This window comes from Camelus ferus, chromosome 13 (genome assembly GCF_009834535.1).
Source record: "Camelus ferus isolate YT-003-E chromosome 13, BCGSAC_Cfer_1.0, whole genome shotgun sequence".
NCBI lineage: Eukaryota > Metazoa > Chordata > Mammalia > Artiodactyla > Camelidae > Camelus > Camelus ferus.
In genome coordinates, this window is record NC_045708.1 from 56,097,459 (window position 1) to 56,124,970 (window position 27,512).

General features: G+C 35.8%; 1 protein-coding gene across 2 annotated transcripts in view; it reads right to left on the bottom strand.

Annotated features, from left to right (window-relative positions):
* Positions 1–342: 342 nt before the first annotated feature.
* SLC44A5 (solute carrier family 44 member 5) overlaps positions 343–27,512 on the bottom strand; it is a 312,707-nt gene continuing 285,537 nt past the window's right edge. Inside the window, exons 11-22 of one of the 2 annotated variants that reach the window (XM_032494582.1) lie at positions 25,153–25,284; positions 23,564–23,663; positions 21,398–21,490; positions 20,876–20,963; positions 20,113–20,375; positions 19,513–19,607; positions 10,777–10,880; positions 9,676–9,749; positions 8,987–9,057; positions 8,725–8,813; positions 7,331–7,415; positions 343–1,074 (exon numbers count right to left, since the gene is read on the bottom strand). In XM_032494582.1, coding sequence (XP_032350473.1) covers positions 968–1,074; positions 7,331–7,415; positions 8,725–8,813; positions 8,987–9,057; positions 9,676–9,749; positions 10,777–10,880; positions 19,513–19,607; positions 20,113–20,375; positions 20,876–20,963; positions 21,398–21,490; positions 23,564–23,663; positions 25,153–25,284 — 1,301 coding nt within the window. In that variant the 3' untranslated portion in view covers positions 343–967. Of the gene's footprint in view, positions 1,075–3,982; positions 4,222–7,330; positions 7,416–8,724; positions 8,814–8,986; positions 9,058–9,675; positions 9,750–10,776; positions 10,881–19,512; positions 19,608–20,112; positions 20,376–20,875; positions 20,964–21,397; positions 21,491–23,563; positions 23,664–25,152; positions 25,285–27,512 lie in introns of those variants that run through there. The other variant, XM_032494583.1, reaches the window with a different exon arrangement.

A 27,512-nucleotide genomic window follows, 5' to 3' on the forward strand; every position in this document is an offset into this window, starting at 1 on the left:
TTTCTTAAAATTTTCCTTTCTACTCTGTGTAAAACACTGAGAAATGTAGTCTCGCACCTATTGTATTTTCAAAGATCTACCATAGAAAAGATTACATTTTAAACTCACTTGTAGTAAAAAAAAGAACAACAAGCCCAACAAGTGTCCGTTCAGGTTTTTTCTTGCGTATAGTACACATTCGTGAGTGTCCACTAGGCGCAAGGGAAATTGTTTATGCTGCAAATGTCCTCTGTCTAGTGAGGATATCAAACCTACTGAAATGACAAGGAGTTTCCAACCAGTGGGCGAAGAGGAAAACAAATGCAAGAAGACTTCTTTCAGTCACTGAACATTGCAGGTTTGTTTTTTTTTTTTTTTAACAATGTTTGTAAACTTGCCCACAAAAGCTGGGTAATATTAAACAGCCAGTAAGGCACTTTGTCAGAGAGGACGAAGTAGTAAAGGCTGGATGATTGACAATTTGTTTAATAGGAAACAGTCTATCCTTAGAGCAAAATCTGGAGTGGGGCGCTCCTCTTACTGATTTACTGTCAAACAGGAGTGGGGAAAACTTTAAAATCTTCTATTTCACTTTGTTTACCAATTTTCCCTGCAGAAGTCATTTAGTTGTAGTTTTAAAAATATATTAGGAGCTATCCAAACAATGTATCATTTTTCAATCTAAGACTTAAAACAATATTCACATATCCACTAGCATTTTTAAAACATCCAAGCCACTCTATTTAAAAATGAATTACAAACCAAAAGATCTCGGTATAAAAAATGTTCCATGTTATTAACAATTCCCTTGCGACTTCTGATGGCTTCACATATTACAGTATAAGCTTTGGTATAAAACATGCACAAAAAGCCAACAAGGTCATGAATCCAGTGTTCCATACACAAAGCACTTATGAAACCAGAGGAGCACAGACACAGCAGATGAAGGAGAGGTAACACCGCTGCAGGATGACCAGCGTTTGCACTTCTACTGCTTCTCAGTTTGTGCATTTTGCTCTTTCAAAATCTTCAGCAGAGACTGACTCATGTAATAGGGTCTTTCAGTAGAACCATCGTTTCTTTCTAAATCTTCCACTAGGAGGAAGAATGGCACAGGGTAAATATCAACGCAAAACTGTAAGAGAAGTAACATCGCCATCTGCTGCACACTTGCTTTACAGCAGCTCAAAATGTTATTTTTAAAAAACAGCGAAGTTTGGCATCAACATTATTGTAAACATAACTATAAGAGAACAATCAGCCCTTGTGATTATGTCAGTAAGATATTATCTCATTCTGTGTACCAGGTCTGATTCTGCCAATAGCACCTGCCTCTCAGCTGCATGGTTGGGGAAATAAGTTTTATCTTATTTTGGAGAGCAAATGAAATTACATACACACAAAAAAAAGATGTATGAAGAATTTCTGAATTCACCTTCAAGTTCCTGAAAACTATTATGCACTCAGTTTGCCTTCTAAATTACCATATTTGTTCAAATTGCTTTTGTCTTCTGAACAACAATTTAAATAGTACAGTTTTTTTTAATTTGTAAAATTTTAGTGAATTTCAAATCCTTAAACTGTAAATTTTGAGAAGTATTGCTCTGATTTTTTCACAATTACTTTAAGTTCTTTGTAAGAAAGAGGCTTCTAATTTTTTTCTCAAAAATAATGCTCATTTTCAGTCTATATATTTCAATGGCACAAAGAAGTAATTAATGAAATTTTTTCTGACTAGAATTAAGCACATAATAGTTAAAACTTCTCTACTTAGAGATTCCTTAAGTATTAAAAAATTATTAAGAAATATTGAACCAAACGACATTTCCTTTTCCTATGACTTTGTACCCGAGGGTTATATTCTTAAAATATAGCTAAGTTTAGAATGTATCTCCATATAGTTCAATGAATACTTTTACTGTGGAGAATTTTCTGGTCTAATCAGTAGATTTAATGTTAAACATTTAACACATGGCCTCCATCAAGTACCAAGAATCTAAAATACAGAAGTTATGATTGTTAGAATTCTCCAAGTTAATCTCCTTTGTATTTATCAATTTGCTAACTTCTAGAACAGCCAAAAATATAAGGAGAAAATAGGCAACTAGTTTCACACATGTTGATTTATATTTTATTCAAGTGATTTTCCAACTTTTATGTGTATCAGAACCACTAGAGAACTTTATAATAAATCACAAGCTGTCCCACACCCAAATACTTTTTATCAGACTCTCTGAAGGTGGGGTACAGGTATCTATAACAAATTCTCAGAGTGATTCTAATATACATACAAAAAATTAAAAATTGTTTTGTTTCATCATTATGAATTTTTCAACTACTTGTAAAAGGGGACTTATTCATTATAATTTTTCAACAGTTAAAATAGAGGTAACTATTTTACTAGAACTTTGTTGTGACCCCCGTATTGTTGAATAATACAATCATAATAACAATCTAGGAATATAGGTTATCACTCTTCTCTGAATTATCCTTCAAGGAGTATAAGAATGAAGAAGGCCCTTTGCCAAGATACGAAGCCAAATGACACTTCTGATCACAATAATCTCAAGAAAGTAAGCCAAGAACAAGATGGTGGCCATTACAAGGACCAACATTTTGAAAAGCTTCCCTATTCACTGGCTTCTTGCTATTAAGTTGCTATAAAGTCGGTCTAAATCTAGGTTCCTACACTTCAGGATCATTAAATAATAAGAATTTACATTAATTTGTAACATAATACATTTCTGACTCTTCTTGAATACATGGATCATATTCAGATCAAAATGTTAGATCAACATGTTCCTTTCTGTCAAGACATAAATAATCCTTATATGCAAACTTAGTGTAAAGGCCAAAAGGATACTATTGATTCAGTGCTCCTTTCAGGGGGTACGTTTTTACACTGTTAGCCATGTCATACGCACTTGCACACAGGAGATGGATAGGCAAAGTTCGCGAGTGTCTGACTCATGCTTTGCTCCGCCATGCAAAAGACTAAGGCATGGCTGCCAGAACCTGGTTTGCTGCTCTGGCTAGCAGGGGTGGAGTTTGAAAATAACTTTCCTCCTAAACCCTTCAGAAGGGATTTCCTAAACCACAGTGTGCCCCTTGTAAAGGTACAGATGAGGTACCTGTGGAGGGCTAATATTTCCTTAGAGGAAAATCTGAAGTGTCTTACTTATCTCTTCTCTTTCTTCATTGAAAGTTAAACTAAAATTAAGCCTTTTATCGAACAGAGCCACACGACCTCTTTAATCTAGAAAAACAGGCATGCTCATAAAAGATATAATCACTCTTGAAACCAACCCATACCGATCTTCTATATGGTGGGCATGGGAAAATAGGGATTTGTCTCCATTTGGGTTACAGACAAATGGCATGAGTTATGTGCCATCTCAGTTCCGTTTAGAATATTTCCACAGTGGCCAGAGGTTCATATTATTGGAAATGACATTCCAGAACTCAGATTCAACCTCACTGTAAATATAATTTCTCTAAAATAAAATGGGATCTGAGGCTTCCACAGTAATTTTTACCTAGCAACCCTCGCCATGGAACCTGTATGACATTAACGTGTATATGTCTGTTATGGTCTCAAATCATTTACTGAAATATACTTCCTAGGGAACTGTTACTACAAGTTTCGTCACAGTTTAGAGAGTTGTCCACTAGCTTGAACAGTATAAATATAACCATAGCACCATATTTACAAATTTAGTACCAAATGCTGGTTAACTAGAAATCAATCTTTTTATGGCTAATTGACTATACATTTACAGTGCTTTCAAAAATAGCCTGAATATCCTTTACAAATACACATTTATAAAAAAGAAAGGCTATCAAACTGCTGCAATGGGAAACAGCATGCCAAGTTATAAAAGTTTTGGAAACACTTTTGGCTATAGACTTTAAAAAAGATGTGTGACATTTACACCTTGTTCTTCAGTGGGGACCACAGTCTATCAAGTACCCCAGTTCAAATGCCTGACACCTCAGATGGTACCAGGTTCTGGCTTTTTAGGAATAAGCACTGAAATTTCACATTATGTAAAAGCATCATTTTCAAATTACAAATGACCTAATGTACAAAACTTCTACTTAAAAATGAGTGGCACTGTTTGGAGCTTTTCTACTCTTTCTGCTTCTGGGGAACTAGTTGCTTCTTGTTCAGAATTCCGTGCAGGGTAGGGGCTATGAAGTAGGGTTTTTCTGTAGATCCATCATTTCTTTCCAGATCTTCACCTGTATATGCAGCAGCCAAAGCAGGCAAAAGCAGCAAGCAGCAGCAGAATAATTATATGCATTTTTATAAATTGGAGAGTCGAACAGGGAAAAATCAGAGAAAGCAGTGTTAGAAAGTCAAACATAAGACAAATTAGTGCAGTTAAGTAGCTGATGCTGGTCAAAGTACGAAGCTTCAACCTCTGCCAGGAAGCACGGAAACTTCCTAAATGCCACCCACCCTCCAAAGAGGTTTATTTTGATAGTTTAGGGGTTAGTAAGACCTTTCATATCCTTTCAAAAGTGTTATCTTTAAATTCTATGGCTGTTCATTTCAGAAAGGTAAATTGCCTACATCCTCTGAGATGAAGCTGAACAAAAAGGGTGGTGTGGTAACTGTAGAGGATAAATGAATTTCAGAGTTTAAAGTTGCTCTTAATGGTAATCCACACCCTAACGTTACAGATGGAGAAACTGAGACCCAGGGATGTAAAATGACTCTCCTGAAGTCAAAAGCTCTGAGGCAACGAGGAGAGGAGGTGAGGACCAGTCTCTTGACACCTACTTCAACTCTCATCCTACTTAACTAAAAGGTGTCCTGTCCTAAATCCTTGCAGTTGGCCTCAGACGCCATTCAAAAGCTAATACCAGTGTTCCCTGGCTTCTGTAATACATGAGTTTACGTTTCTGCTTTGCTGAGGTAATGATACAACGATGGGTATTCACTGAGCACACATCTGTTGGGTGGTTGGAGGAAAGCATCAGAATGATGCTGAGAAGCGAGGAGAAGTTTGCATGGAATTAAATTTCCTGCAGATACATACAATTCACAGCTGATAATATCCCAATAAATATATAACTGCAACTTGATTCTTTGTTTTGACTAGTAATTAAAGTATTATTTTTTTAGCCTTTATTTATTATGAAATAAAGGATAAGAAAATTATGTAAAAGCATATAGGATAGTCATAGATTTATGAAACGAATCTAGATTGATTTTCATCCTACACTCTTGGGAATGGTTGGGTTATTGGTTTATCAGATTTTTATATTAGACCTCACAGTGACTTTCCTCACATAGGAAATGAAAAGCTAAGGAGGGATCATGTTAGATGCTGAGCATTTTTGTTCTTTCTCCCTTAATCGTATTCCTGTATCATATATCATGTCACATACTGTATGTCTGTATCATTATTACTTTTGAGGAATTGGTAGGAACTGTGGTGTGGATCACATAATAAAGATAATAATAATCTACAACTATTGTTTTTTTTCCACCTTGGGACCAGAATTCTCACTGCCTTGTAATGTTGAAAGGATGCTGCTTCTATAAATGAACTGTTTGCAGTTGGTTTGCATTAAAAAAAAAACACCAGTTTTCTGACAGCCAAGATAATAGGTAAGTGTGTGTGTGTGTATATATATATATATATATATATATATATATATATATACACACATACCTAAGAAAGGTACAGTTCCACACAACCAGAATTTGGCTGAGAGCATCATTTAAGAAGAATGTTTTCCAAAGTTAGATGTTGCCCATAGTAACAGCTGGAGAGGGACAAGAAATACAGTTTTGTTTCTCTTGTTCTTTATTATCAAAGACAAGAATAGCCAAAAGGAAACTATTCACATTCAACACACAATGTGTTGAATAAGGCTGAAATCATACCTGATTTTCAAAAATTGGCAATTATTAATATAGATGAGTGGAAAACATTTCCTAGTGCTCAGATTTAAAATCCACTGTCAAAATCCAAAAGATTTGCCAAAGACTGGAAACTTATGGGTTCTAGACATTTCCTGGGATACATTCTGAGAAAGTTACAAGAATAGGGAAGACCCCTGTGGGATCTCCCAGTATGGCTCAGATTAGCAATGAAGATGAGAGAAGAAATCTTTGAACGTTCGAGAGCTCTGTCTCTTCTATGTCTTAGGCTCCCTTATTCCTGTTCTGCTTCTTCCATCTCATACCTGAGCGGAAGTTTGTTCATGTGGTATTTTGTAATGACTTTTCCTGACAAATCATACTGTGGCACTAGGAATTAAACATTCCGGTCTCATTCATAGCCAGAGGAAGGGCTACCTTGTATACAAAATTCTCCTGCTTTCTTTGTCTAGTTATTGCAAATTGATTTTTAAGTGTTCAAAAAGAAAAAAAATAAGATCAAACCATTTTTTAGAAGGCCCTTTCCTTCAATAGATCTCCTAAAGTTATTGTCTCCTCTCCTGACCCCAGCATGCAGTTGGTGCTGTGGATTACACTAAAAAAAAAGTGTTTGTTTTATACAAGTGGATCACTCAGTAATGCCCTGTCATAGAATGTTTTCTCTCCTTCTCTTAAAAGCAATATGCCAGAGAAATAATCTTTCAGACAGTATTAGCTGTAGGGCTAACAAGTTCTGTTGTTTCACCTGCTGACCCCTCTTTCTAGGTTGAAGGTGAAGCCCAGTTAAGTTCCTGATGGGCACTACGTTCTCCAGGTATTTTTTAGATGAGGTACTAATAGAAAACATATCCATTCTGCATACATTGAGTTGCACCTGCCACACAGAGACACAGTGAAGAAACCAGTGCCGAAAGCTCTAGTGAAGTATCTTAACTCTAAGCATCAGAGTTGGTCTAGCCATTTCCTAGACGCACATCTCTGCAAATCCTGCCTCTCTGTCATTGTGTCACCTAGTGTGAACTGGCCCTACGTGTCTGAAACCATTGCCAGCTTGACTTTATCAGAACCTGTAAAGGCTCTCTTCAAAGAGTTCCCAAAGTCCAGCCTCAAAGCCCTCAAAGTTATGTCCTCAGTTGTTAATAAAGCACAACAGAAGCCAATCATTATTATAAACTTGAAAAGATTAAGAAATTTAAAAATAATTTCATGCTAACACCATGCCATGATGCCTGAGGTTCATTTCAGTAGTGGACTTCCCTGTGCTTTGCGAAATCCATCTCTCGGCTGTTAAGGTTTAAAAAGCACCTACTAAACAATGTCTCTTTCCAAATAAACACTGTTTTGCAGTTGCAGCCAGGTCACAGCAAACCCACAAGCCAGCTAAGGACACGGGGTCTTAACCTTTGATCTTCCGTTTATCCACCAAGGGGGAAAACACATATACTGAAAACTTACAGAAGCAGATGAAGATTGTTTCAATACACATTGCATAGACGCTGAAGAACCCATGTGCAATTAGGTAAGATCCAATGATGACTGTCTGTAGAGTAAAGAAGAGAATGAAGATGTCATTAACTTGTCCAGAGGAACAACGGTGCAGCTTTAAATGACGTCATGATGAGAAAGCTTTGAAGGACTGTGTGCTGGAAAAGATTTCAATATAGAAACCTAAAAAATTCAATGATAATGTTTTTGAATGCCTTTGTACTGGGATTTAAAGAAAATGTACTAGATTACCTGCCAGTTTTCTTATAATTTTCCCAATGCCTACCAAAAACACCCGATTTAGGATCCTGCACACTGAGGCAGTAAAGCGTTAGGGCTTAAGAGCACACAACTGCCCAGGTTTGAATCACAGCTCAGGCACACACTCAGCAAGTCACTTAACCGCTCTGCTTCCCATATAAAATTGTTAGTGGAGAAGGGGAGAATGTGAGTATGACATTATGACACATGGATTGAATGAGTTAATACGTTGTAAGAGACACTACAGGGCTCTACCCAGGTCCTCTCCAGCTGCATCTATCCCCTAGTAGTTTGGAATGCAGGCTGCTGATGACTCAGCTGTTTCTCTCACTAGGAACTGCCCTCCTTGCAGGGCACTGCCTCACCCAACGTTACACAGCTGTTCAGACGGCAGCCGCTGGCCAATGCCTGCCTGCAGCGTACGAAGGCCCAGTCCCTTTGTCAGAACTTCCTGTGATTATGTGTAAGGCCTCAGTTATACCTGCAGAATGGGTCAGCTTCTTCTTTTGCCCTGGCCTGTCCTCCTCATATCTTTTCAAGTGCATCTCAGGAGAACACTTCATAATAAACCTTCTGCATGCAATCCTCTGTCTCAGGGGGGTTGCTTCCAAGGAACCCAATCTCTAAAGCAGAATGAAGCTTGGCAGAAAGCAGTGTTAGCTAACATTATTTCTTTTACTCCTTTTTGGCTTTATTTTGCCATCTCTGATAAATCAGAGTCAATATTACCCAGATGCTCATGAAATGAATTGTGTCCCCTCAAAATTCATATGTTGAAACCTAATCCCTAATGTGATGGCATTGAAGGTGGGGCCTGTGGGAGGTAATTAGGTCATGAGAGTGAAGCCCTCATGAATGAGATTAGTGCCCTTATAAGAGAAAACAGGAGACATGATATCTCTCTCCAACATGTTAAGATACAGCAAGAAGGTGTCCCTTTGCAAATTAGGAAGAAAGCTCTCACCAGGAACTCAATGTGTGGGCACCTTGATCTTGAACTTAGCTTTCAGAACTGTGAGGAATAAAGCCCTGGTGTTTAAGCCACCAAGGCTACGGTTTTTTTTGTTGTAGCAGCCCAAACTTACTAGGACATCAGCTCTTACCAGCAAGGGTACCCAGTAGTAATTTAAAGATGTTGGTCCTTCTATAATCATTGGGAGTCTTTGCGTGAAAAGTAGAAAGGCCAGGACACCTACAGTGAAAAGGCAGAACATCTATATTACGCATTTGCAAAGGAATATGGCTTTTTGAAGTAAAGAAGCTTTTCTAAGCACCTGTCAAACTTTTTATTGTCATTACTGCTACCTGAGTACTGCTGCTTTTACTACTAGTATTACTAGTACTGCTACCACTGTTACTACTTACCTATGCACCCAGCAACTAGAATCTTCCCCAGGATGAGTACAAAGTCGGTAACTCTATCCATAACTGCAACTCTGAGAATCAGAAAAAAGAAAGTATAATTTCGTGTTAAAATGACATTTGTTCCTTGAAATTTATGATAGTAAATAATTCATGAATTCGTTTTGATATGTCTTTGCTGAAATTTTATTTGGCATTCATTACATGCAAGAAATGAATGTAGAACCCAGGAGTGAATTTCTGACTTATTTTTAATGAAGTAAACAGAAGATGGCATTGTAGGGCTGTCAGGTGCTACTGGTGGTGTCAGCCTCGCTCTCTAATTGCAGGACCTGAATCCTGAGGGTGGCTGCATTTGTTCTCGGATTTTGTTCACTCAGAGGAGGAGTTTTGGGAGGAGGGCAATAGTCAGAAACATGATGATAATATTCATGTAGGGAATTTCTTGAGCAGAAGGGATAATAAAAATGAGTAAGTGCCAATGGGTTTAAAGGCATAGGTGGATGATAGGATGAATAATTCTAAGATATAAGAAGACATTAGTGGTGTGAAGGACAAGATTTAAATCTATTAAATTAAAAGATAATATTCATATCTAATAAGACCACCAACACTTTAAATAACAACATGTGAAGTATGGATGCTCAAGGTTCACCACATCATTTATTGCAATGCTCAACCTGATTACTTACTTTAAAATGTTTCTCATCAGCAGATTGAAAGCATCTCTTGCTGACCTGCAGAAGTTTTTGCCATATATTGCGATCTGAGGAAGACAGTTGATTTTATCCTGGAGTCAGTAACATAACTTAACAAGAACAACAGACAATCCAGTGGCAGGAACATAAATTAATTCTCTATCACTCATACAGCTACTCTCTTTCTTCTTTTCCAACATTTGGGTTTGTGGGAGGCTAGGGAACTGTGTGTCCTCAGCTCTCAGAGTTATTGACAATAAGGTGTGTTTCAGTTGCTGTGTGCCCTTAAACTCCGTGGGGATTAGACAGCTGCAAACAGAGGTAGCTCTTCTTCTCAAATCCCAGGATATAGCTTCTGTCTTTGAAGTGTTTTGGCTATGGTTTGTTACTGAATGGGTTAAATGTTGCAGCATTCACATTAAAAATTAGACTCAGGAAACACAATGCCTTCCAGTAAACTTGATTTACTGATTAAAAGGTTCAATACAATATTCTTACTGGAGGTACATTAATGATGCTGAATGTCTATGACTATTTGAGTCATCCCTCCAGATCCTATGTTACTGGGAATAATAAGCAAGTGTTACAAGGTTGTAGTTGCTAAATTTTAGAATAGTTTTTGGATCCCCTATTTAAAAAAATCTCTTTAGGAGCCTCCATATTCCCACAGGAAATAAGTAACAAATTCAGTTAGGCATTGTCAATTTCCAAACATTTCAACATAAGAATCATAAAAAGAAACAGACTCTTCCTTAAAAACACATAAATCCCACAATTAGAAGAATATTTTCTCAGAGTGAAACACAGACTAAGTAAGCTTTCCTCCCACTAAACTATCTAGCAAATTTTTGTATTTCTAAGGTATAATATTTTTCCTCTCCAAAAATATATTGAAGGTAATAATGAAGTACAGTTAAGTTACTGTCCCAACTAGGAAAACATAGCCCTGAATCATGCATTGGATTCACAGATTCTTATATCAACATGGTGATAAATTCAGCTGCCTGATATATGAATGCTTTGAAGATGGAAATGTAGACATGGGGTTTGGGTTTGCAAAGAAGAAGCTTAGTAAACAAAAAATAATCTACTTACCATAACATAGGCATTTCTGTTCAAAAACCGTACTGCTTTTTCCAAACACCAGAAACAGCATCTCAGGCAGCATTTTAGGAATTTAGAGATGTTGCTCTGGGCCTCTATGAGAAGGGGATATTTACATCTATTAATTATTTGCAAATTCTATGAATCAAGAAAATAATAGTAAATTTTTAAATGGGCTTTTAAATTTTTTAATTGCAGTAAAACATCTATCCGATTTACTGTTTTAACCATTTTAAGTGTACGATTCAGTAGCATTAAGTATGTCCACAATTTTGTTCAACTATCATCACTATCAGTTTTTCATTCTCACATAGAAACTCTATATCCAATAATTCCTCATTCTCCCCTTCTCCCAGCCCCTGGTAACCTCTATCATGCTTCTGTCTGTATGAATTTGCCTCTTCTAGATACCTCATGTAAGTGCAATCACATAATATTTGTTCTTTTGTGTCTTGCTTATTCACTTAGCATTAAGTTGTCAAGATTCATCATTACATTTCTTTTTAGAGCTGAATAACATTCCATTGTATGTATATATCACATAATTACTAATTCTTTTATCTGTTAATGGAAATTTGGGTTGTTTCTATCTTTTGGCTATTGTGAATAATGCTGCTGTAGACATTGGTGTGCAAGTATTTGTTTCAGACCTTGCTTTCAATTCTTTTGAGTATATGTCTAGAAATGGAATTGCTTGGTCATATGGCAATCAAAATTTTTAACTTTCTGAGGAATCACCTTACTGATTTCCACAGTGGCTATATGGTTTTAACATTCCCACCAGCAATGCACAAGGGTTCCAATTTATCCTCATCCTATAAACACTTGCTATTTTTCACTTTTTTGGATAGTGGCCATTCTAATGGGCATAAAGTGGTACCTCATTATGGTTCTGATTTGCATTTCCCTAATAACTAATATTGAGAATCTTTTCTCGTGTTTATTCACCATTTATATATGTTCTTAGAGCAAAGTAAATGCAAGTCCTTTGCAGGAGGGACAAAGATAGTGATATAGGAGGCTCCTGAACTTCCCTCCTCCCACAGATGGACTGAAGGTACAGCTATACATGGAGTGGTTTCCTCTGGGATAAATCCAGAAACAAGCTGAGTGACTCCTATACATCAGGCAACTAAGAAAATCACACACTGAAATGGTAGGAAAGGCTGAGACACACTTGCCATAAACCCTACCCCTGGCACAGTACCATATAATTGGGACAATACCCCAAATCTCAGCTTCTCCCTGAGGAGTGAAGGGTTTGGACAGCACATCAAGGAGTCCAGCTTTTAAGGCTCCCACCAAAAGGACAGACTCCTCCCCCACCCCCCAATACTTAGCTCTGAAAGCCACAGGGGCTTGGGTTCACAAGTTCTATAGGACTATAAAAACAAGCGATGCTTAACAGGTACTTATGCTAACAATCACTGTTCCCCCAGGGCTTAGCTCAGAGGGAGCAGGCAAAAATGCCCATCTTTCAGTCTTTCCCTGGGAGGGGACTAATGGCACACTTTGCAATCTGTTGCCTGAAAGTCTGGCTTCCAGTTTACACACTCTAGAGGCTAGCTGTGATCCTCCATGGAGCCAGGGGGAGCTAGTGGGTATTTCCACTGCCTTCTCTCTCTAGCTCACTCCAATCATAAAACCAGGTCACCAACATCTCTCTGGAAGGAGCTTGTAAACATGCCTTGTGCCCCAGCTTTTGCAGCTACTGCCTAAGGCCTGGACACCACTTTGTCTGGCTCTGAGAGCCAACAGGACTTACATTCATGAGTCCCTCAGAACTGTAGAAAACAAATAATCAGTGTTTAAATTGTAAAGGAATGCCCCCCCCCAGCTATACATTCTGGTTCAGTGCAGAGGAAGCAGGCAAATACCCACCTCCCAGTTTCTCCTGGAAAGGGGCTTAACTTCATACTTTCCAAACAATTACCTGAGGGTTTAGCTTCTAATTTGCCTACATCTAGGCTCTGACTGTGATTCTCCCCTTTGGGACACTGACAGGTCTAGGCACACCTTCAACTACTAATTGCCACTAAACTAACTATGGTGACTAGGACAGTCACAAAGGTTTGAGAGAACTGAAAGCTCAGGCTGGGCTAATTAATGAAGCTCATTTCCTATATGAGACTAGTCTCAAGTTGGGAAAGGTGGCTGTTTTATCTAATGCACAAAAACTAATACAAAGAATCAAGAAAAAAATGAAGAAACAAGGGATTATGTTCCAAATTAAAAAAATAAGATAACATCTCCAGAAACTGATATTGATGAAACAGAGATAATTGATTTACCCAATACAGAATTCGAAATAATGATCATAAAGCTGCTGACCACAGTCAGGGGAGCAATGCATGAACAAAGTGAGAATTTCAACAAAGAGATAGAAAATATTTTTTAAAATCCAGCAGAATTCATGGAGCTGAAGAGTATAATAATTGAACTGAAAAATTCAACAGTGGGATTCAACAGCAGAGTAGATCTAGTGAAAGAAAGGATCAATGAATTCAAAGACAAGGCAGTGGGATTCATCCAATCAGAGAAGCAAAAAGAAAATGAAAAGAGTGAAGTTAGCTTAAAGAATTTGTGAGACACCATCAATATACACATTATAGAGGTCCCAGAAGTAGAAGAGATGGAAAGAAGCAGAAAACATATTCAAATGACCGAAAATTCCCTAACTTGAGGAAACAAACACTCATCCAGATCCAGAAAGCACAAAGAATACCAAAAAAGATGAATCTAAAGAGATCCACATTGAGACACACAAAATTAATTTTCAAAAGTTAAAACGCAAGTAAAGGCAGAGGGGAAAAGTAATTTGTTGCACATAAGGGAATCCCCATAAGACTGTCAGCAGTTTTTTTAAGCAGAAACATTGCAGGCCAGAATGAAGTAGAATGATAAATTAAGAGTGCTGAAAGAAAAATATGCCAGCCAAGTTGTTCTTCAGAATTAAAGGAGAGATAAAGAGTTTTCCTGACAAACAAAAGCTGAAAGAGTTCATCACCAGTAGACCAGCCATACAAGAAATGTTAAAGAGAGTTCTTTAAGCTGAACAAAAGGATGCTAATTAGTAACATGATAATGAATGAAAGTATAGAACTCACAGATAAAGGTAAATATACAGTTAAATTCAAAATACTCTAAAATTATATGATGGTGGGTAAATCACTTATAACTCTAGTATAAATGGTAAAAGAAAGTATTAAAAAGAACTATAACTATATAACTTGTTAATGGATACACAATATAAAAAGAGATAAATTGTGACTTCAAATACATTACAGCATAAAATATGGGGGGAGTGTAAAAAAATATAGAGCCTTTGTATGCACACAAAGTACAGCTTAAAATAGATTGTCATAACTGTAAGATATTTTATAACAGCCTCATGATAACTACAAAGCAAAAACCTACAGTTGATACAAAGAATCAAAATATATCACTACAGAAAATCATCAAATTGCAAAGGAAGTGATAAATAAAAAAACTATAAAACAGCCAGAAAAACAATTGACAAGATAGAAATAGTAAGTCTATAGCCATCAATAATTATAACTGAATGTAAATGGACTAAATTCTCCAATCAAAAGACATAGAGTGGCTGAATGAATTAAAAAAAAACAACTCAAATATATACTACCTGTAGGTCTCATCCTAAAGACACACCTAGACTGAAAGAGAAGGATTGGAAAAAAGATTTTCCCTGCAACTGGAAACCAAAAGAAAGCAGGTGTACAACATATGCCTGTGTCAGTCAAAATAGACTTTAAGCCAAAAGCTGAAACCAAATACAATACAATGATAAAAGGATCTGTTTATCAAGGGGATATAAAAATTATATCTATCTACCCAACACTGGAGCACATAAATGTATAAAGCAAATAGAAACAGATACAAAGGAAGAAATTAATAGCAATATAATAATAGGGCTTTCAAAACCCCAATTTCAATAATGGATAGATCATCCAGACAGAAAATTTAAGAGAGAAACATTAGACCTAATTACACATTAGACCAGATAGATTTAACAGACATTTACAGTACATTCCATCCAATCACAGCAGAATACACATTCTTCTAAAGTGCATATGGAACATTCTCCAGGATAGATCATACGTTAGGCTACAAAACAAGTCTTAATAAATGTAGAAAGTCTGCAATCACATCAAGCATTTTTTCTAAACACAATGGTATGAAACTAGAAATTACTTACAATAAGAAAATTGGAAAATTCACCAATATGTGGAGATTGAATAGCATGCTACTGAATAATCAATGGGTCAAAGAATAAATCAAAAGAGAAATCAAAGAGTATCCTGAGACAAATGAAAATGGAAACACAACATACCAAAATGTATGGGATGGGATGCAGCAAAGCAGTTCTAAGAGGGAAGTCCATAGCAATAAACACCTGTTAAGAAAAAAGAAAGATCTCAAACAACCTAACTTTACACCTCAAGGAATTAGAAAAGGAAGAAAATAAGTACAAAGTTAGTAGAAGGAAGGAAATAGCAAAGATCAGAATGGAAATAAATGAAACAGACTTAAAAATAATAGGAAAGATAAGTGAAACTACAAACTAGTTTTTTGAAAACGTAAAGTTGACAAACCTTTCTCTAGACCATTTGAGAAAAAAGAAGAGGAGGCAAATTCAGAACTGAAAGAGGAGACATTACAACTGATACCACACATATAAAAAGGATCATGGTTCAGACTACTATGAACAATTATACACCAACAAATTGGACAACCTAGAAGAAATAGATAAATTCCTAGACATATACAACTTAACCAAGACTGAATCATGAAGAAATAGAAAATATGAACAGATCAATGACTAGTGAGGATTTTGATTCAGTGATCAAAAAGCTCCCAATAACAACAACAACATAAAGTCCAGGATCAACTGGCTTCACTGGTGAATTCTATCAAACATTTAAAGAAGAATTAATACCAATCCTTCTCAAATTCTTTCAAACAATAGAAGTGGAAAGACTTTTTCCAAACTTATTTTATGAAGCCAGCTTTACCCTGATACTAAAGCCAGATAAAGACACTGAAAGAATAGAAAATTACAGTTCAATATCCCTGATGAACATAAATGCAAAAATCATCAACAGAATATTAGCAAACTGAATTCAACAGTGGGTAAAAAGAATGATACACCAAGATCAAGTAGGATTTATTGCAGGGATGCAAGAATAGTTTAACATACACAAATCAATAAATGTGATGCTCCACATTAACAAAATGAAGGATGAAAATCATATTATTGTCTCAATAAATGCAGAAAAATTACTTGACAAAATTTAACCTTCTTTCGTAATAAAAACTCTCAACAAACTTGTTAAATAAGGCCTCAACATAGTAAAGACCATATATGACAAGCCAACAGCTAACATCATAGTCAATGATGAAAAGCCTCTAAGCTTTTCTTCTAAGATCAGGAACAAGACAAGAATGTCCACTCTTGTCCCATTTTGTTTTAATTCAGTACTGGAAGTCCTAACCAGAACAATTAGGCAAGTTAAAGAAATAAAAGGTATTAAAATCAGAAAGGAGAAAGTAAAATTCTAATTTCAGATCACATGATAATACATATATATAAAACCCTACAGTCTCCAAAAAACTATTAGAACTAACATATGAAATCAGTAAAGTTTCAGGAAATAAAATAAATATACAAAAATCAGTTGCCTTTTTTACACTAACAACTAGCTATTTCAAAGAGAAATTAAGAGAACCATTCCATTCATAATTGGATCAAAAATAATAATATACCTAGGAATAAATCTGAATGAGAAGAAATACTTGTGCATTGAAACAGGTAAGTGGAAAATAGCCTATGTTCATGGATTGGAAGAATTAATATTAAAATGTTCATAGTAGCCATGTATGTACAAATTCCATGCAATCCCTATCAAAATTCCAATGCCACTTTTCACAGATATAGGAAAAACAATCCCTAAAATTTGTATGGAAACACAAAATATCCAAATAGCCAAAGCAATTGAGAAAGAAAAGCAAAGCTAAAGGCATTGTACTTCTTGATTTCAAGCTCTATTACAAACCTGTAGTAGTCAAAACAGTCTGGTATTGCCATTAAAAAGACACATAGATGAACAGAACAGAATACAGAGCCCAGAAATACACATGCATATATGGTCAATTAATTTTTCACAAAGGAGTCAAGAATATACAATGCAGAAAGGACAGTCTCTTCAATAAATGATACCGGGAAAACTAGATATCCACATGCAAAAGAATGAAATTGGATCCTTACCTTACCCCATACACTGTAATCAACTCAAAATGGATTAAAGCCTTGAATGTGAAACCTGAAATCATAAAATCCTAGAAGAAAACATGATAAGCTTCTTGACATTGGTCTTGGCAATGATTTTTTGGATTTCACACCAAAAGCAAAGGCAACAAAACCAAAATAAACAAGTGGGACTACATCAAACTAAAAAGCTTTTGTATAGCGAAGGAAACTATCAGCAACATGAAAAAGTAACCTACTGAATAGTAGAAAGTATTTGCAAACCACATATGTGATAAGGGGTTAATATCCAAAATATGTAAGAATTTACAGAACTCAATAGCAGAATATCACAAATAATCCAATAAAAAATGGCAAAGAACCTGAATAGAATTTTTTCAAAGAAGACATACAAATGGCCAATAGGTGCATGAAAAGGTGCTCAACAATACTTATTATCAGAGAAATGCAAATGAAAACCACAGTGAGATATCACCTCATACCTGTTAGGATGTTTATTATCAAAAAAAACGAGATAACAAGTGTTGGTAAGGATATAGAGAAAAGGGAACTCTTGTACACTGCTGGTAGGAATGTAAATTGATACATCCACTATGGAAAACAATATGGAGGTTCCTCAAGAAATTAAAAATAGAATTACCATATGATTCAGCAATTCCACTTCTGAATATATAACTGAAGGAAACACAATGACTGTATTGAAGAGATATCTGCACTCCAGTGTTCACTGCAGCATTATTTACAATATCCAATGTGTGGAAACAACCTAGGTTTCATTAGATGGATCAGCAGATAAAATAGTGGTATAGACACACGATGGAATATTATTCAGCCTTAAAATAGAAGGAAATCCTACTCTTGCAGTAATGTGAATGAAGCTGAGGAGCATTACGCTAAGTGAAATAAGCCAGACAAAAAGTAACATGCATGGTATTGCTCATAAGTCGGTGGGCGGGAGTTGAATGTATTATATAAACAGAGTAGAACTGTGGTGCCACGTGTGCCACATACTGGGAAATAAGGAGAAACAGAGACAGGCTGCTAAAAGGGTGTGAGCTTTCAGCTATATGATGCGTAAGGTCTCAGGATCTAATGTATAACATGTTGAGTATAGTTGATAATACTATATTGTATAAGTAAAACTTGCTGAGAGAGAAGAGCTTAAGCATTCTCCCCAAAAAGGGGGAAGAAAGCTAAATATGTGAGTTGAACAGATGTGTCCCACCTTAAATGTAGGAATCCTTTCGCAATGTCTATGTATATCAAATCATCATGTTGTACACTTTAAAAACATTACAATTTTATTGTCAATTTTACCTCAGTAAAGCTAAAAAAAATTACTTGATTTAAAAAATCCTTTGCCCATGTTGAATTGGGTTGTTTTATTGTTTAGTTGTAGAAGTTCATTATATATTCTGAATATTAGTTGCTTATCCAGTGTATGATTTGTAAATATTTTCTCCCATTCTGTGGGTTGTATCTTCACTCTCTCAATAGTGTCCTATGATGCACTTTTAAAAAATTTTGACGAAGTGCAATTTATCTGTTTTTTTTTTCTTTTGTTTACCTGTATTTTTGGTATCATATCCAAGAAATCATCAATATATCCAATGTCAAGAAGATTTCTTCCCATGCTTTTTTCTAAGACTTTTATAGTTTTAGCTTTTATGTTAAGTTTTTGATCCATTTTGAATTAATTTTTGTATATGGTATAAGGTAAGGGTCCAACTCCTTTCTTTTGCATGTAGGTATATAGTTTTCCTAGTAACATTAGTTGAAAAAAATTGCCCTTTCCCCATTGTATGGTCTTATATGTGAGGGTTTTTTTGGGGTTCTCTATTCTATTCCACATCTATATGTCTGTCCTTACACTAGTGCCACACTGTTTTATTACTGTAGCTTTGTATTGAGTTTTGAAATCAGAAAATGTTAATGTTCCAACGTAGTCGTTCTGTTTCAAGATTATTTTGGCAATTAATAATAAAATCTTTTAATTCTAAGCAGAGTTTATGTGTTTATGAACTATATGTGTCATGTATGAAGATTTATGCCAATAACATCCACATGTATATTTTAAGCCTGACCTGTCCTGAGCTCTAGACTTGGGACCACCTGATATTCCCACTGTGCTTCTCAATATTAAAAACAATTTTAAATCTCTTCTTTGAAATTTACTTCTCCTGGTTTCCACATCTTAGCAAATAGCATCATAACTTCTGTTTTCTTTACCACTGCTACTCTCCCTACCCCTGTCCCCCATCTTTAATCCCTCAACTAGTCCCATTGGCTTTTCCTTCCAAACATATCCCCAGTCTGACCACATCCATTCTTATTACCATAGTCCAAGCTACAGTCATCATGTTTCCCCAAGGCCCTTGACCCAGTCTATTCTCTTCATAGAAGTTAAGAAGTCTGAGTAAAGATGAATTCTGGAATCTTACGTTTAAGACGTTTGTCCAAGTACTCTAGGATTAATCTAAACATTTGAACTGTTGCAAGAATTAAAGATCCAAATGCTAGGGATCCTGTGTGATATCTGGGCAAAGATAAAAGGAGAATAAAGGTTAAAATATCTTTACTATTAACTAAAAGGATGTTAGTTCATTTTTATTGGTAAAAGGGATCTGGAGAAGGATTGGTAAAAAAGAGCTTCTTACACTCTCTTACTCAGATTGACAAAGGTCTCCATAGAGGATTTTAAACCATGTACATCTGTTTTGCACTTCATTTACAGAAGTGATACCAATAGCCTGTCATCATAAAATAGTATATTTGAGCTGAGCAATGAAGAAAGAGAAAAGCTAATCCTTAATATTTGATTTGGTGCCCTCCCCTACCTCTTCTCTCCAGTAACCTTTCAGAAGGATATTAGCCTGGGTAGGGCATATACAACTGTGGCTACAAAACCAGACAAAGCTGATGGACATCCAGGAATCTTAAATTATACCTTTGACCTCATTTGTACCTTGCCACTTGAATTACAAGCAAGGTAGAAGAAAACTATCTGGGAAGACAGGTATAGGGTTCCATGTGAAACTTACCGTATGGCTCGTCCAAATGCATTAAAAAGTGGATATGGTGGGATGTCATCAGGTTTCTTCAAGGCCCAGTAATAGGAAGCAAAGGCACCAGCTAGGGCACACTGACCCAATGCAATGACAAAGTTTATAAGCCAGAGAAAGACGAATAGGTTGAATATCTGGAAGGTAGTAATGTACTGATGGTACAAGCTTTTTCCACCATAGAAAGCAAAGTTACACTGAGCCCCAGGGCAAGCTTTGGCAACTTCAGTTGTATTAAAAATCTGCACTCAGGAAGAAAAAAAAACCAATATGAATAATATAGCATTCAGTGCCATTCCAAGATAGTACCTTTCCTGCTTTGTCTTGTGTAGCCCTTAATTGCATGTCCTGCATTTTTTCTATTAATTTCTGTTGTTATTCTCATTTTCTATAGTATTACTTTATATAATTCTTTAATGAGCTCTAGAAAGTATCTCATTTTTCATTATATGTTCATCATTCTGCATCCACTACAATTTTACATTTATTAGTGCTGTTGTTGACCGTACTGCCTTGTAGGTCAAATGACAAATGAGCTCAGGAAATAATAGTGCTTTTTCTCTATTCTGCCCACCATATTGAGTGCCCTCCTTTTAATGCCTGACCCACCCTCCCAATCCCTCCAAGAATCCCCCATCAATGCACAGGCTCTCTATTTCAGGATGATTCCTACAACACTGATAGGTGAAATGTAAGTAGGGTTCTGTATTTACATACATAAAGGAGAGCCTCTTTTACTTACCTTTGGGTCACAGGTTTTATTTTCATGTTTACATTGCCCCTCTGGAGTTATGACTTTGTATATAGGTACCCCTGATGTAGCCAAGTAACTGAGCGAACTCTATTAAGGATAGATAAACTGTTTGCTGGTAGGTGGAAAGTCAATGGACAAGAAAATAATGCAAGTAACTAAAAAATCCGCTGAGAGATTATTTTCAAAAAATTTATAATCTTTTAATAATTCATTCATTTTCAAATGCATAATTATAAACATGGGTCAGCTGCGCTGAGTGGCCCCTTAAAAACAGTGAAATATATAGGAGATCTTTTAGGTCTTGCCAAGGAGCATATATGTGAAGACAAAAACTAAAACAAAATCTACCAGATGACCTATTTGAGGGGAGATCCAGTTGGTACACTGAAACTTTTTTAGAGCTTGGCAGGCATCACCATCATCATCAACTCAGTTATATTCTTAGGATGTTCCTAGACTCCCCATGATATGTGGACCTGAGGTTTAAAGAGGTCAATGACCAAAGGATACATTGCTATCACAGCCCAGTAGGAAATGCAGATTGAGAGGAAGATGAAAGTTAAAACTGGATAAATTAATGTAGTAGGGATATATCCAATGGCTCTGAAATAAAACAAACAGTTGAAATTCAAAATGATCCAAAAATCATAATTTCTCAATGAAATTTTTTCTGTTAGAACTAGAAATAAGCCTTAAACTGATTTCCTTCTAAGAATGGTGGTAATAACCAAAGACTCTTTTTTGTTGGTTTTTAAATTCTAGTTATTTATTCAGTTTTAGTAAGTTAGAGGCATTCTTCCAATGCTCATGTTTGATTTGTGCCAAAAGTTCCCCAAGCCTTCTCCTCTTTGGTTATTTCTGTCTGACTCATAAAGATCTGATGTATTATAACCATGGTATTTCTCCCTTTTATTTAGACTTTTAAAGTTGGAGAGGACCTTGAAGATCATCTGATCAAAAGTAAGAATCCATCCCTAATTCAAGAATCCTTTCTGAAATTTCTTCAAAATATGTTCATTAGTGTCTGGTGCACATTGAGTGAAAGAAACTTACTTTTATATGATACAGCTTATTCTATTTTCTTAACAACCAAAGTATTAGAAAATTCTTTCTCATCTGCCTGCCTGTAATTCGCATCCACTACCTTCTGGAAAAGAAGTGGCCATCTTTTGCTTACAACAATCCTTCAAGTAACTCATTTTTTTAGTCTCCAGCAAAATCATTCTTTTGGCATTTCTTCATCAACTATGGTTTCTAAAATATTCACCATCCTAGTTGCCGTATTACTATTTTTGAATAAGACAGCATACGACATTGAATTAAACCCTCTGCTGTTTGATGTAGCCACTGAGAACTAGGATGGAGCTATTTTCACTTCTAATGCACTGACGCATCTTAGACTTGTTTTTGCATTTGTGACCTTTCCACCTCACTGTCTGGGCTGTGCTGTTCTCTCTTTCCTCCAGACACTGCTGTTTAGTGAATTACTCGGCATCCCTATGTTTACCCTGTATTCTCACACCCATTTATTCCAGCTCTTACTTTCCCTTGAAAGAGTGATTAACTTGTCACAGTAGTAATTGCCCTTGAACACACATGCACACACGGAAACATACACACACACACATTTAGAGGCATAGCAGTGGGATAAGTTACGGTGAATAGCACAGTATCATACTATTTAAGAACTAAACCCAACAAATCGGTAGTTTCCAGTGGCTAATGATAGAGCTTCAGTTATTGTGGGAAGGAGAGAGGGTTTAATTTAACAAACTACTTGTTAACTATCTCAAACACTGGCTTTAGGTGGCACTACTATTATTATAGATGCCAATTATGTTAAAATAATCCTTAAAGACTGTTTAAAATAATTTGGTCCTTGGTCATTAACAATTTAGTTTCCGTCGTTCTAAATAGAGAGCATGATCTGTTAGCTTTATAGTAATAATTTCCTTTTTCCTTCCATGCATTTTGCAAAAGTTTAAAGTATTATCCTCAAGTGACCTTTTGAAACAGTTTAGAAACTGTAGGTGTTACCACCTCCCAGCATTAATTTTATGAAAAATTGTGTTTATTTTGCAGCATTTTAAAATAAAAAAATGGCTGTGGGTATAAAGTGCTCCTGAATTAAGACGTGTAGATACAAAACGTAGTCTGGTGCTGTTAGAACCAATTATTCTGTCCACCGGCAAATTTTGTTACTTACATAAAACTGGCAATAGCACATAGTTGGCTTTATAGAATTACAGTTATTTAAAGTTCTGCAAATGATCTGAACCATTAACACTAATATATGACTCAGTGTGGGAATAATACAATATGTAACATAACTAATTTTTATATGGCACTTAATCACTTACTTTCGCATATTTTCCTCCTAACATATATTTGGTGCTAAAAAAAAAGTGCTAGTACACAGACAGGTTTTAGCCTTATTTTATCCTATGATAATTGAGATCTGGGGATACTGAAAGACTTGTTAGCATGCCCTTTTTAATACATAGCAGAGTCTGAACTTGAACAAGTCTTCTTGAATGGAAAGCAGATTTCTTTAACAAGCCTTCTTAAAGGGAAAATAGTCTGGGGCATCTACATACACAACAGTCGTCTGGGGCAGCGACTGCTATGACTGACTGATACACATCACGGGCGTGAGTCTCTCCATCATGGCCTTACTTGCTCCCCTCCTTCAGGAGGGCGATGGAGATGCGGATTCGGTTCCTGAGGAAGATCAGCATGAGGAGGACGAACACTTCAAGGATGCAGAGTATTATCACTTTAAACAGGGAAAAAAAAATTAGTGTGCGGTACAAATCCATCCAAAAAGTAAACTTTCTCTGCAAAAGTTAGGACTGAGCGTCATCATGGTTTCTGCCAATGCTGACACCTCATAATTTCAGCAGTGCCACTGCTCCCAAAATGCCAGTTTTAGAAATTCACTTTCAAGACCCCCCAGAAACGCTAAGCAGCCTAGATCAAAACCGTTAGCTAGAATTTAAACGACTCGGAGGGACAGGCTTCGTTTTGTCTGTGGAAACATTTCACAGCATTTGTAGAAATGAGGAAATAGGCGTGGAAGGAAGGAAGGAAGGGCTGCTTCGGGCAGCTCCATTTCACTTCTTTGAGTAAGAGAATCACGGCAGAAGGTCTGGCTGCCACTGATGGAGTCAGGGTGTAAACCCAACCCAAGTCGTGTAATCAGGTCTCAGAATCAGAATTCAGGGAAATTAGTTCAGCTTTGAATTGATGTTTACAAACCTCTTGAACAAAGAATGTTACAAGTTTAATAAACTCTGTCAAAACCATCTTGAGGTGAAATGACTGAGCCTGCAGGGAAAGAATGAAGTGTATGTGTGTAAAGAAAGAGCAAGGAGAGGAAACCTAGGGTCCTTTCTGGCTTCTTGTTTCCTGGGTCCAGGTACACTTGAAGGTCCAGCTGCTTTTCTGCTCTTTTGAGTTTGGTGAGATACTTCTGTGTTCTGAAAATAAATACCCTTGGCCTTGTCTCCAGCTTGTTTGTTTGTTTCTTTTTACTTGAAGCCAAACAGTCCTCTGGGCTCCTTACCAGGCTTCCTCAAACATGACTTGCCTGGCTCTCTCTAAATTCACTGATTCATGAAGACAATTTTTTAAAGCACAGTGTAATTAGAGATTATCTTTAAAATCTTGGTCAAAGAGCATGAATCTCTGTGCAGTACAAGGAATATGATACTAAAACCATTCTAGGCATATAGGATTCAAGCCATCTCAGAAATCACCTAGCTTTAAAAATTTTGTTACTACTACCCTTAACTAATTAATAATCTGAACAAACAGTTCAAAATTAAATTTCTTTTCAGTTACTTATTATTCCAATTCTATTATAAGGAGTTTAAAAAAACTTGTTATGGGAAACCTGTTGTTTATTTCTCTTTTTCCTTTTTATTTTTTTAAAAACAAGTTTGAAATATCAAGCATTTTTCCCTCTTTAAAATACCTTTCTTAGATATCAGATTAATGGCTATAAACATCCATATCCAACTCATTTTAAGTTGAGGGCAAATAGCTTGAGATCATTGTAAAGTAATATTTTCCTAGATTATATAATAAATTCCCTTCAGTAATTTTTCCGCTTATTATACCTTGTAGTATTATAGACATACTTATTTTGATAACATTAGCCAAGTGTATTTAATAAGTTATACCCACCTAAGTTTTCCTTTAGACAAAAAGATGCTTTCTTGTTACTACAATTTAAAAAAACCAAGTTTTTAAAATCCACTCACTAAATGCGAACCATGTTTGTCTCAGTTGGAAGTACATGCTTATATCAGTCTGAATCCCGATGTTGTATAGAGTTAAGTGAGCATTCGGCTGTCCCTGAAGATCACTGTATTCCTGGTAACAGTGCCATATTCCTTGAAAAGGAGAGAAAAGTAGACTAATGTAAAATCTTATTTTCTGACGTATAAGCTATGCACTTATAACACGTATCTACATGAACTTGATCAACACGGTCATGTTTACAAAGGCAAGAGTCATATTTACACATTAAATATTTAATGTGCATCTAATAGTCTAAATTACTATTGTATTCAATATAAATATTTTCAGTAATTGGATGATTGTGGAAACAGCTGGCTTTAAATGTCCTTTTGACTAGAAATAACTTTAATGTCCATCAGTAGCGACTGGTTAAATAAATCAAGGCATATTTGTACAGTAGGACACTATGTTTCCACATAAAAAAGGAAAATCTAGTGATAGTGAATGGTCACTAGATGTTTTGTTAAGTGAAAAAAGCCAAGTACAGAATGATACAAAATATGCCATAATTCATTTAAGAAGAACAATATATATATTTTCTTATACACTCATAAAGTATCTCTGGGAGGATACACAGAAATACAATATTTTTTGCTTCCAGGGAGGGAAACTTGGTGATTAAGGAATAGAATGAAAAGAAAAAAATTCACTGTATCATCTTTTTGTCTTTTGAAATTTTAACACATAATGTATTGAAAAAGCAAATTTTAAAAAATCATTGAAATGTTTTGATGGTGAAGTCATGTCTTGATGGGACTATCTCAAAGCTTATTCTTACCAAAATTGTGTCCAGGCAAGGCAAACATGGACTTACTGTATTTTCCCCAAGACTCTGTATTTCAGACTGTATATGACTTTTCACATGGTCTACATAAAGTGGGAGTAAAAAATAGAGTTAAAAGGTCTATTTATTTTAATGACCAATGGGTCTGGACTAGGTCCATTGGAAATGTTCTAGCAATGATGAGGAAAATGGCTTTTAAAACCTCTAACAGTAAATTAACGATTTTTTTCTAGATACAAGGTCAGACGGTGAGGTCTATGGAGAGACACAAGACTAGGTTAGAAAGGACAGTTGTTTCTCAAAGAGCTGTATGATAAATCTCTTTATTTTAGGCACTGCTTTCCCTGGGAATTTTTTAACGTTCCTTTTAAAATGCTTTATGGAGTATTTGATACACACAAACTTATACGTAATGCAGATGGTTTTAAAGATATAGCAAAATAAACACATATGAATGTATCACCTATCTTAAGATTTTATAACCTTGATTTTGCTCCAATTACACAAAATAAAATTTTTCTTCTATTTGAGAAACCATAGATTACTCAATAATCACCCAACTCTGATTATTCCTCTGTATTTATTTGTGTAGGGTTAGACCTCAAAAAATTGGATATTATTATTTTATACAATGTTTGTTAAGCTTTATGGGCACATTTACCAATTCATTTTCTTTGCTCACCATTCTTTCACACATCTCATACCCTTTTGTGGATCATTTTCTTTCTTGAAGTAGGTGTTCCTTTAGTATATGTCTATTTGTAAACTCTAGTTTTTACTTATCTTAAACTATCTTTAGATTACTCTCATTCTTGAAAGATAGCTTTGCTGGTTGTACAGCTGTTGGTTGATGGTTATTTTTTCTTAGCTGTTTGAAAGTATTACTCTACTTCTTTTGTTGCTGTCAAAAAGTCTGCTTCAGTCTAATTGTTCCTTTTTATGTGATCTGTCTTTTCTCTCCCATTGTTTGAAAAAATCTTTTTGTCTTTGGTATTCTGAAGTTTCAAAACAATTTCTTTCTTTTATGTCATTAATTTCTTGCCCTTTAGTGGATCATTACAAACAATATACAAAGCATGTTGTTCTTTCTTTCCTCTTAAAGAATAAAACAAAAGAAATCCTACTTTTGACACTCTTTTCCCAATCCACTGCCCAATTTCTTGTTCCCCACTGCAATAAGACTCTCCAAAATAGATATCTATATTTTCTGTCTACAATTCTTCTCCTCCCATCCTCTCAATCCATTCTAACCAGGCTTTTTCCCTTCATTATTCTACCCAAACTGCCCTCATCAGATTACCAATGTTCTCACCATATTTCTAAATGCAAAGCTTATTCTCAATTCTCATATCTCTTGACCTATCAGCACCATTCAACATGATTTATCACTCCCTCCTTTTTTTTCCTTGGCTTCTATTGTATCACCTGTTTTTAGTTTTCAAAAGAAACCTGTGTCTCCTCAGATGTCTTTGCTGGTCCCTTCTCTTCTCCCTGATCTCTTAATGTTGGAGCGCCCCTGAACTTAGTCCTTGTCCA